The sequence below is a fragment of the Parasteatoda tepidariorum genome, chromosome 7 (genome assembly GCF_982258835.1).
Source record: "Parasteatoda tepidariorum strain Cologne lab strain chromosome 7, Ptep-v5.0, whole genome shotgun sequence".
Classification (NCBI taxonomy): Eukaryota; Metazoa; Arthropoda; class Arachnida; order Araneae; family Theridiidae; genus Parasteatoda; species Parasteatoda tepidariorum.
Genome location: NC_141761.1, coordinates 12,405,752 through 12,418,242, shown reverse-complemented (window position 1 = coordinate 12,418,242; position 12,491 = coordinate 12,405,752). Strand labels below are relative to the sequence as shown.

Below are 12,491 nucleotides of genomic sequence, written 5' to 3'. Positions count from 1 at the left end.
AGTTTTAACGAGAACAGATACTACAGACCCTTGGTCCCTAAGCAGGCTGATCAAAGTGGTCATCCACCCGCTTGCCGAAAGCAGCCAGTGATGCTTGACTTCGGTGTTCTACTGGGAACAGTGTCTTTACGATCAGTCCACTGCGGGACTAAAACTTAAAGAGGTGTTTCTTTATTCTGAGATATTACTGATTTGTTTCTTTATTCTGAGATACTGCAGACCCTTGGTCCCTAAGCAGGCTGATCAAAGTAGTCACCCACCCGCTTGCCAAAAGCAGCCAGTGATGCTTGACTTCGGTGTTCTACTGGGAACAATGTCTTTACGATCAGTCCACTGCGGGACTATAACTTAAAGAGGTGTTTCTTTATTCTGAGATATTACTGATATGTTTCTCTATTCTGAGATACTGCAGATCCTTGGTCCCTAAGCAGGCTGATCAAAGTAGTCACCCACCCGCTTGCCAAAAGCAGCCAGTGATGCTTGACTTCGTTGTTCTACTGGGAACAGTGTCTTTACGATCAGTCCACTGCGGGACTAAAACTTAAAGAGGTGTTTCTTTATTCTGAGATATTACTGACTTATTTCTTTATTCTGAGATACTGCAGACCCTTGGTCCCTAAGCAGGCTGATCAAAGTGGTCACCCACCCGCTTGCCAAAAGCAGCCAGTGATGCTTGACTTGGGTGTTCTACGGAGAGCCGTGTCTTTACAATTAGTCCACTCCGGGACTTAAAACTTAATGAGTTGTTTCTTTATTCTGAGATATTTCTTTCTAATGCTACGTTTTACGACTAACTTACTTAAATCAGTGTCTAAAATTATTAACCATTTTAGAATTATTTCTGTTGTGAATTACATTAATATTATACTATAAATTTTGCACAATAAGATGCATGCACAAATTAAATATCAGCCTGTTTGGTGAGTGAAGATATTAAATTATGGCTGTGAGCTCACAAAATTTGATATAACAATATACCTCCACTTTTGATTGTTATTTTAAAATAATTATTACTAAACAAAATTATTTATGTTCATTAATAGATCTTTATAGAATCATAAGAGAAATATTTGGACGTGGGGGTACAAACATAAGCATACAGAACTTTTTTTTAGTACATATATTTTAAATAAATTATTTCTTTTATAGAAAAAATTGCTTTATGCCAAATTGTTTGTCGAGTGCACTATCCCCTGAGCCCCCACGGCACAGCTCACATGGAAACTAAAAAAAATAATTTTTTAAATCAAAATAAATTTAATCATTTTTGAAAAATAATCAAAACTTCGCTGTATTATTTTTTTGGGATAAAGGTAAAAAACTTTAACAGAAATGTTTAAGACAATAAAAATATGAAGGCAATTAGGAATATTTAAGATAAAAAAAAACTAACGGACAGCTATTAAAAAAAAAAAATACTAAAGTTGGAAAGTTAAAAAAAAAAAAAAAAAAAAAGAAATAGCATCTGAATTCCTAAAACAAAAATTTATACCTAAAAATAATATTTCTTGGAAAAATAATTATCCAAAAAGCATTAAAATAGATGTCAATTAGAAACACTTTTAAAAATACAGTGCTATCATAAAAAAACAGAGATTAAATACAAAATACAAAGAAGAAAAAAAAAATCAATTTTAATTTTTAACAGAAATTTTAAAGCTAAACATTTCAGTTTTCCAATTACTGTATTTTCAAAAAAAAGTAAAGATTAAAGTCTAAAAGAAACCCTCTTAATTGCTGCCTCATAATGAAAAACATCCATGAGTCTTTCAGAACATAAGTTGACAAGTTTTAGAATTAACAAATATGTGTAAAAACTATTTATAATAATGTATAGTAAAAAATACGATTTTAGCTTATTCCTTATTAAATCTATTAAAATTTCCCTCCAAAAAAATAAAATTCGAATTAATATTTTGCCGAATATTTGGCCAACCGAATATTCAGGAAAAGGGACGAATACCGAATATTCATTGTATCCCTAGTTTGTATTATTTTTTTCATTTTAAATCCGTCGTTGAACAACTCAATTTTTTGGGTATACTACTACTAATGTTCAACTTCGTATCCTTGTAATTTTGAACCAATCCAGAAGACAAGGTAACTCCTGGATCAGTACCCCCAGAGGTATTGATTTGTTATTGGAACATGGAAGACTTTGCGACTCGACAGACTTAGCATGCATCAGTCATCATTTACCACACGAATAGTCTTGGGCCGGCTGGGATCTGAGATGTTTTGAAGTACAACTCCCTTTCGAATTTATATAAAGAAAAGAAAAATTAAGTTTGTTTAATAAAAGCACCACACATTAAAAATTTTTTTAAATTAATATTTAATTAATATAACAGATATTATACATTAGGTTTTGAAATGCAAATTTAATACTTGCAACTCAATATAACAAATTTTCAATCACATTCAAATATTTGGTAGTCATCATATTATCATCCAAAACTATCATCTCCTATGTTGATACCTGGAAAAAGAAAACAATTATTTATTTAAATAAGTTTATAAAAGTTAAAATAAAAAAATAGGAAGACAAGTGGCACCTAAGCTAAGTAAAAATTCTGCAATTAAGTTATAGCATCTTTTTTAAACATATGCACGACTTAACTTTGTTTTTATACCTTTGTTCTTAACAGAAAACATGCTTAATTATTGAAAAAAGTCCTATGTCCAGAGAAATTTTTTTCTGTTGCATGATATATATAATATTTTTAAATTTGCACATTTTGACAAAAAAGGCAGTTTAAAAAAAAAGCCGTAGCCTGTATTCGTATTGCTTGAAATACACAGGGTGGGGCCACTCGAATCAGGTTTCAAATTTCCCTGATTTTTCCAAGTAAAAATCTTAAAATTTTCAGGTCAGCATATTTTTTGTCTCCATAAAGTGTAGGATGGGTACAAGAAAAGTGTTAATATTATAAAGTATTTTATTTAAAAGAATTTTTCATAATAAATCATCTTGAAAAAATAATTAGACTAAATTTATTCTAAGCAAGATTTTGTTTTTTAATGTTTTTGTACAACATTAATTTTTAAAAAGTTTAGATGGACGGAAAAAATAACATGTTTAGATTGTAGAATATATTGTTTTTATTGAATAAAAAATGTTTTAATGTGTTACTTTAAGTAGTGGCAAATATTTTCAATAAGCAAAAGAAAATAATTCCAGGCAATTATAATCAATAGATTTTTATATTTATTTACATTTCAATATAGAGCCATTTTATTTTGTACTATATCCAAACAGTTCTCTTTCTAAAATTCATTGATCATATTTACTTTAAGCCAATATCTAAAGTCAAAAATTTAAATAAGGTTTTTTGTTAATTAGCATTATTATTTCAAGAGATATTCAGTATTCAAAAATGAAATTTGCTAATGCAAAATTGCCGAATTTCTTTTTGCATATTCAATAGAAAAAAACTAGATAAAACTCTTCAAATTTTATTCTTTGAAAGCAAACTATTTAAAGAATTCAGCATTTTGGTTTAAATCAGTTAATTGGTTTGTTTTTACAACTGGGCGATTCCATGGTGCCGGACGTAAAATCTGAATATAAATTTCTAAATTGTATAAAAACTGATTGAGATATGTTTATATTAAATTTGTTGTCGGAGGTAAATCGCATAAAAGCAATTAGATTATTCATTTACAAATTATCTAAACTCTGTCAAATTGTTTGTAATTTAAATGTAAACTTGACTGAATTTTGAAGCTGCAATTTGAATAAAGAATTCTATGCAGTTCTTAACTTGTAAATATGATATATAATTTTAAATTTTTTATTTCGGTCTAGGATGTAAATTTTTCAAGCTGGATATAAAGTTAATTTAATAATAACCATTATAATGATTGAAAATTACTTACTTTTAATCTTAATATTTTTTGATTAAATATTTTCGTTAAATTTTGATTGTCCTATTTCCTGTTGGAATATATGGAGCAATGTGTTTTATAACATTTTCCCTCTTGTAAAAGTTAGTTGAATAATCACTAAATTTAATTTAAACTGTTCAGCGCATATTAACAACAATGTAAATAGAACTCATATTTTAGCAAAATTTCCTTAAATCTAACAATTTTAAAAATCCAGGAATAAAAAAAAAAACTGTTGCTAAATTTTTTTCCAGTTTTTAAGGAAAACATAGAGAAAAAAAACACAGAAAAACATGTTACTTTACATTAAAAGGAAAAAAAAAACAATATTTATTGCACTAATAAACTATAACATCTTCTGATGCAGAAAATTTAATAGCTACCAGGGTTCGGAAAAACTTCCCCGAGGGTAGTTTGTCCAACAATGTACCCGTCCTCCTTTGAAACTAACCCGTATAAATAAAAATATAATTTTCTCTTATTCATTTCAAATTTACATAAATTGCACAATGAATTAGTAGTTACTAGGATTACATTATACAATAATAAAAGAAATACTAGGTTACTAATAGTAACCTAGCATTCCTTTTATGAAATTATTTATTTCTTTTATGTAATAAATTAAATGACAAAGATCAAGTTATCTGGAATGTCAATTTTTCTGAGGGTACTGCGTTTTTTAAATTAATCAAATATGACGTCTGCCAGTTCCACAATCGAGCAAATGATTTAAAGAGGTTTCTGCACAGAAATCTGAAAGGGGTTTTCCATTTAAGTAGATGATCATAATTGCGTTTAATGCTTCTTGTTTAAGACCAGTACGTAACGTGTTTTTTTGTAAGTTCATTGCTGAAAAGCCCCTTTCAACCGCTGCAGTACTCTCAGACAGAGAAAACATCAATTCCATGGTGCGCAGTATGTAGCTGTTTCTAGATTAGAGGCTCATTTTAGAAGTGAGGAGCTAGACTCTTGTTTAGGACTGGGCTTTAAATCGATATATCGTGACATATCGATTTAACGCCTGTATCAGCAGGCCGATACTGCGACTGTCGTTCCAGGCGATGCATCAGCATGTTAAATAGTTTATGCACAAAATCTACCAAATAGCAAATACAGAGTGATCCCAAAAAACCTTGGAGAAGTATAATTTTAAATATATTTTCATTGAGCAAAAGAAAATAATTCCAAGCAATTACACATTAATAAATTTTTATATTTATTTACAGTTCAATATGAAGCTATTTTATACTGCATTTTATCCAAACAGTGCTCTTTATAAAATTCATTGATATAATTTTCTTTAAACCAATAACTAAAGTCAATGTTTAAATAATGTTGTTTTTTTTTTAATTAGAACTATTATTTTAAGAGCTATTCAGTATTCCCAAATGCAAAATTGTCAAATTTCTTGTTCTACATTCTATAGAAAAACCTAGATAAAATTATTTAAATTATATCCATTTTTTTTCTTATTTGAAATCAGAATATTTAAAGAATTTCAATCTAACTACACGGCTTCTTAGTTCAGATTAGTTAATTGTGTTTTACAAATAGGCAATTATATGGTGTCAGACGTAAAAAAAGGAACATAAATTTCCTAAAAACATTATCTTATAAACATAAAATATCATAACCTATCGAAAAACAATTTCTTTTATAAAAACTGATTATAATAAGTGCAAATTAAATGGATTAAATTATTGGAGTTGGTTGTAAATCACATGAAAGCAAAAAATGATTACTCATTTACAAATTGTCTAAACTATGTGAATTTGTTTGTAATTGAAATGTAAACGACATTTGAATAAAAAATTGTATACAGTTCTCAACTTGCAAAACATGATATATAATTAATTTGAAATTTGGTGTATGTGTTCTAAGAGGGCTGGTTGTTAAACAAATTATACTAGGTTAAGGTGGGGATAAGGTTATTGTAAATTAATCTAAAAGAATATTTAAATTGTTTCCATTCATATTTCACTTCATTTTATAAAGAAAAAGCAAAATAAGAGATGGAAATAAAAACAAATGTAATGAAAAGAAAAGCAATGGTGCCTGATGCAAAAATAATTAATAAAAAATTTACAATAAAAATATTATTATATATTAAAATCTTGCTTTAAACAAAAAATATAATTTAATTATGTTATATCCTAGTGGCACAGTACAATTATAAAATATATAATTAATGTATTAATTTATAAATATATAGTTATAATATTTGGTGTCGCACAAAAAATTCCAAAACATTAACTTAATTTTAAAAAAAAATCATAATACGAAATATTTCTAAACATTTGTGCAAGATAACCTAAAACATTACAGTTTACTTTAATTATTATTTTTTCCCTTTTCGATTATTAGTGCAAATTTTTTTTATTTTTATTTTTTAAAGTACTTTGCTGGAGATTCTCTTACCACGGTGACAAAATTCAAATGATGTAGCCCTTCATTTAACAGTCTATAACTTATTGAAAACTGATATTTATAAGTTATTATTTATAAGTTATTATTTCTAACTCTTCAAATTTCTACTTTAGAAATGATACTTTGTTCACTTAATATTAAGTTTAAAATTTTGGTCATCTGGTTGCCCAACTTAAAACCTGTACTTGTACAGTTAAAAAAAAAAAAAAAAAAAAAAGAATTTTATTTTATTCCTAATAAACACATGTAAATATTTTTTCTATACATATTTAAGTTTGTACAGCATTTAACATGTTTCCTATAGATTCCTTGTCTCTGCCATCTTTCAGAGTAGAAGGAGAAATAGTTTCGGAAATATCATCTCTGAAATGTAAGCAATATTTACTAACTTTCAACATTGTGATTAATGCAAAATTCGAATCATAAATCAAGTATTACCCAACAAAACGTAAAATTAAATGTTAACATCTAAATATTGATCTGTAAAAGAACCTTTTTTAAAAATTAAATTTGTTATTAAAGGTTAAAATAAAATCCAGAAAATTAACATCAATGGAACAATTGTAATGATTTTGTTGTTAGGGATTCAAGAAAATGCGCGATTGGTTGGCTTTGCTGAAAAAAAAAATAATTAATTGCTAACAAAAAATAATGCAAAAGCTTTAAGAAAAAATAACAAGATGAAATAAATATATTATTGAATTATAACCAATTATTCTTAGAGAATTTTATAAAGTTAAAAATACTATAACATTTTGTTAAAAGAAAAATTGCCCCAAAGCATCTGAACAAACTTGAACAATAAAGGTTCAAGGTCAAGGGATTCTCCATTCATTTAGCAACCCACGGGAGAGTTTCATATGGCATTCTAGTTTAGCAGGGTGATAATGGAGATAATTTTCATAAAAACAAAGTGGTATTGTTAAGTTGATAATATTTAAATTGTTTGACGATAAACTTCTGTCTAAATAAAGTCGGTATATGGGATGGTAAAATAATTTAATTTCAAAAACAATTTCCAGCTTTTTTTAAAAATTCCCTGATTTTTCCAGGTTTTTATCCAATTTTCCCTGATTATTCTAGGTTTTTTCCAGTACAAAAAAATTCCCTGATAATTCCAGGTTTTCAAGGTTTTCCAGGTGGGTGGCCACCCTGCAAATAAGACTTCATTACACTCAACTTCATTACATTCACTACAAATAAGATTCACATTTCACTTCAATAAAAAAAAGCAAAAGAGATAAAAAGAAGTGTAATGAAAAGAAAAGCAGTGGTTCCAGATGAGAAAAATCAATATTTTTGGGATTGATTTTTTAATATAATTTTTAATTTTCACAAATTATGTCTAAATTTTCACAAAATAGGTACCTCTAAGAAAAACCTAGACAGATCCCTGAGCGACAAAACAGTAAAATTAAATGTTAACATATTCGTAAAAGAACCTTTTTTTAAAAAAAAAAATAAATAAAATGTGTTCTGAAAGGAAATTGTGAAAATTAGCATCAATACGATAATTGTAACGATTTGTCGACAAACAATGCTGTTAGTGATTGTAAGTAAATGAGTGATTGGTTGGCTTTGCTGAGAAAAAGTAATTTTCCGAATTGATCGAAGGGAAGTTACAAAAGGTTTCAGAAAAAAAGTCCAATAAAAAAATCTATTATTAAATTATGTTACAATAAACAACTTCTGGAGAATTTTATTAAGTTATTAAAACATTTTGAATCGTTTTGTCAAACGAAAAAATGATTCCAAAGCATAAGAAGAAACTTGAATACATTCAGCCCGTTGACTAGAAGAAAAAATCTACTTATGGAAATCGAAGAAAATATCCTAATCCATTCTTCCATCTTCACCACAATCTTTGAATATCCCAAACTGTATAGTCCCATAGTTTCCAAAAAAATCAAAGGTTTCTCTATTAACCATGGGAGAGTATCATGTAACATTCTAGTTTATCAGGGTTATAATGGAGCAAAATTTAAAGCAAGCAAAGTATTGCTAAGCTGATGATATTTCAACTATTTGGAAATAAATTTTCATATAATATTTTTAAATGCACACGTTTCGACAAAAAATAGACTAAAAAGGCAGTTTAAAGAAAAGCTGTATTCGCATCGCTTGAGATACAGCAATACAAAGTATCGAAGAATCGTTCAAAAATTTCCCACAATGGAAAATAAGATGTAAATAAAAACAGTAACTGGAGAAGGAGATTTAACTTTGAACTGTACAAGATTTATAAACTCAAACTGATATTATTAAATGCATAAAAATAAATAGAATGAATTGGATGGCCCATGTGATTTGAATGAGTGATGACAATACCATAAAAAAGATGCTACTTTTTTTAAACCCACTGGAACGAGAAAGAGGGGAAGGCTGCGGTTGAGATGGGCTGACTCAGTGGAGTCTGATTTTCTTGCAATTAATGAAAAGAATTAGACATCAAAGATAAATCAGAAGTCATTATGGAGAAATCTTCAGAGGAAGGCATTGGCCCACATTGGGCTGTCTGGATGGTAATGATGATGGAAAATTAGAAAGAAAATTGATCTCAAGTGCTATTAACTATAAACAATTCTGTTTTGTGGTACTTTAGACAAAAATGTTTCAAAATAGAACGTAATCACTATGAAGTATTTGTTTATGAGAAACTGTATTCATCTCTCATAGCACAATAATTCAAAAGGCTCTATAAAAGAAATCATTAGAGGTTTGATTTTAATATAAAACTTAATCTGAAAAGTTTGTTTCTGAGAGATTGAATTTTGCTATCTCTCATTGCGAAATCAAAACTTAGCTGCTCTATAAAATTCACATGAAGTTTTTAATATAACTTTTATGTGTTTATAGTATGAGGCATTAAGAAATGAATACATCATTAACAATTACCTATGATAAAACAACCAAAAAATAAAAACACATATACACATAAAATGTGCAATTAGAAAACAATTTAAATCTTACCTGCAATAAGATTTTGTTGTTCTTCATGACAAGACATCTTGTATTTCTTATAAAAGTAGTTGGGAATTTTACCAGACCTAAAAGAAAAAAAAAATTAAAAGATTTCTTTAATGCAAATCTTATTATAAATATAATGAATAATTATATTTATAATAAGAATATAAACATAGAAAAATTTAATTTTCATACTAGCTTTAAATAAGTATTAACCTAATAAAGCTTAAAATAATTCAAAATTAACATACTATATATATATGAAGAAGTAAATATTGTTCAAAGTTTCTATCTTTAGTAAGAAATAAATTATGCTTCTTTCAAACTAGGTGGAAGAAATTCTTCTTCAAAAAAAATTTTTTTAAACAGTTTATAATTGCAATTGAGTTTACATAATAGTATTAATTTCCATGCTGTTTAATACATCATTGTAAAAAAAAGCAACAATTAGGAATAAAAACAAATTTAATGCATTTCTAAAGAAATTAAAATAATTGTAGATCTTTATTATTTTATGTAAATGTCAGAAATAAAACACAAATTTTTGTATTTTTTAAAAAGACAATTATTATGACATTTAAACAGTTTATGCCATAATCACAATTACAAATAGCATACTTATTTTTGTAATTGAAAGTTGTTTAGTATGCAACTGAATCTAAATGATTCATGTATTTTAAAATTCTGCAAAAAACTAAAATAAATAAATTGAAAATAGTTATTTTCTTTATTAATTTCATCCAGTTTCTCAGTCTTTTTTTTTCATAAAAGTTTTTCCCACTTTCTTTCAGTGAAAGGCTGTTTCTGGACAAATGAATGGAACACAGATTTAAAAGTCAACATAAATACACAGCTCCCAGCATGGATAGGAAAAAATTCATTAGATTTTACAAAATAATACAAATTTCAGGATAATTGCTGCATAATGAACTAAATATTTTACACGAAGGAAACTTTAGGGATTTTTATAGTCATCAAAATAGAAAAAATTGCAATACTTTACAGTATGATTTCATATTAAATGCTATCTATTCTGTTTACTCATAATTTTGAATAGTAACAGGCATCAAAGATAGTTAAAATACTTTTTAATTAATTTAAAAAAAGGGATTTCAGAATTAAAAAAATGAACATTTTAGAGCAAAAAAAAAGTTTTAAGCTGATTTCTATAAGTGAGACTCACTTTATTATGTATTAGTAATACATATTTAAATATTCAATATCTGTTCAAATTAAATATCTGTGCAAAAATGCTATTTCAATAGGGAATGTTTTATGAAGCATCTTGATTGAATTCTCCTTGTTCAATTGAGTTGCTTGTCAATTGGCTGTTAGAAGATACAACAAATGTAATTCATTACAGAATTTATACTTTTAATATATTATTTTGTTCCAAGCAGAACTACCAGTGGGCAACGTTCAATTTATAAAATCAGGTATTTTGTTAAGTACTTCTTTTGTGATTGCTTCAAGAATTTAGAAAGAATGTTTTTTACTTTAAAGTTGTAGTTCAATCTTGTTAGTTTTTACCCAGCAACAGAATTTATATGTTACTGTGAATGACCGAAATTGGTGGTTGCTGACAATCAAATAATTACTTTGGTAAATGACCGAAATATACACTCGGTCAAGCGCCACTGCCCAGTGTGCATTTAACTGGTAATCTGAACACTAATGTTTCTTTTAATCTAACCTCAGATGTTAAAACGTCGAATAAATATAATAATATCAATAAATAAATTAATGTCAAATCAGATACAACAAATATTTCAGACCAAAGTGACAATATGATTGACAAAAAGTGACAAAGTGACAATATGATTGACAAAAAGTGACAAAGTGACAATATGGATGAAAGTTGATATTCTCTTGATTTCGGTCATTCACGGTAACATATATGTTATAGGTATTTTTATTTCAACGAATAATTACAATGAAAAACACAGTCTACGAAAACAATTTTAATAACAAATAAATATTGATTTCTAAAAATGATTTAATTAAATATTATAAAAATATGTCCAGGGTATCTGCTACATTTTAGATTTTCAAATTCATGACTTTCCATGACTAATTCCAAGATTTTTTCATGACTTACTATTTTCTCCGACAAAAACACAACAATAATTTTAAAAATTATTATAATAGCATTCATTGAAATGATGCCTATAACCAAAACTGTTATATTCTGCATCTTCATATTTACAGATTTTAAATTTTAAAAAAAAGAGTAAGGAACACGAGTTGAAGCAATAAAATAGCTGAAAAAAATAAAAGAGCAAAAAAAAATTTTTTTCTGCAGATTTATATTCTAAAGATATTTTTCTTGTTCATCGGAAAGGGAAAAAAATGCTCCTGATTTCTCTGTTCTCATTTTGGAATAAAAAAAATTCGCCAAAGACTGGCTTGCTTCAGCTAAAATTTTAAATTGATAAAATAAAAAATAAATAAATAATAACAAAAATTCTGAAATCACAGAAGTTTAAAAGATCATTTGCTTTAGAAATGATGTTTTTTTTCTCCATTTTTTGAAAGAGCACCATAATTTTTAAAGAACGTGGTAAAAATATTTTATATTTTAATCAAATATGACTGTGAGTGGGGATTTTGTTACAAATTCAGATATTCGGAACACCATGAAATTGGGGGAGGGGTGAATTCCATTTAAAAAATTAGATTTTTCGGCAACCTAAATCCATAACTTTTAATGATTTTTTTTAAAAAAATAGTTAAAATCATGACATTTCATGACAAATTTTGTTCTATATCGAAATTCATGCAGGGTATCCGCTACATTTTAGATTTTCAAATTCATGACTTGTCATGATCTTAACGAAGTTACTATTTTCTCTGACAAAAACACAACAATAAATTAAAAAAAAACATTATGATAACATTAATTGAAATGATAGGTATAACCAAAACTACTGTACTCTGCATCTTCATATTTATGGATTTTAAATTTAAAAAACACAGTAATGAAAGAGTTGAAACAATAAAATAGCTGAAAAAAATACAAAAGCAAATAATTTTTCTCCCGTAGAATTACATTCTAAAGATACTTTTCTTGTTCATCTGAAAGGAAAGTATTAATCCTATTTTTCTGTTCTCATTTCGGAATAAAAAAAAATCGCCAATGACTGGTTTGCTTCAACTAGAATTTTAAAATGATAAAATTAAAAAAAATAAATAATTAAAATTTGTAAATCACA

The 12,491-nt window shown here is 27.1% G+C and overlaps 1 protein-coding gene across 4 annotated transcripts in view; it reads right to left on the bottom strand.

Annotated features, from left to right (window-relative positions):
* Positions 1 to 2,316: 2,316 nt before the first annotated feature.
* LOC107437470 (Fanconi anemia group A protein homolog) overlaps positions 2,317 to 12,491 on the bottom strand; it is a 73,493-nt gene continuing 63,318 nt past the window's right edge. For 2 of the 4 annotated variants that reach the window (XM_071185356.2, XM_016049483.4), the window contains exons 17-18: positions 9,286 to 9,362; positions 2,317 to 2,479 (exon numbers count right to left, since the gene is read on the bottom strand). In XM_071185356.2, coding sequence (XP_071041457.1) covers positions 2,448 to 2,479; positions 9,286 to 9,362 — 109 coding nt within the window. In that variant the 3' untranslated portion in view covers positions 2,317 to 2,447. Of the gene's footprint in view, positions 2,480 to 8,128; positions 8,194 to 9,285; positions 9,363 to 12,491 lie in introns of those variants that run through there. The other 2 variants (XM_043054142.3, XM_087167319.1) reach the window with 2 other exon arrangements.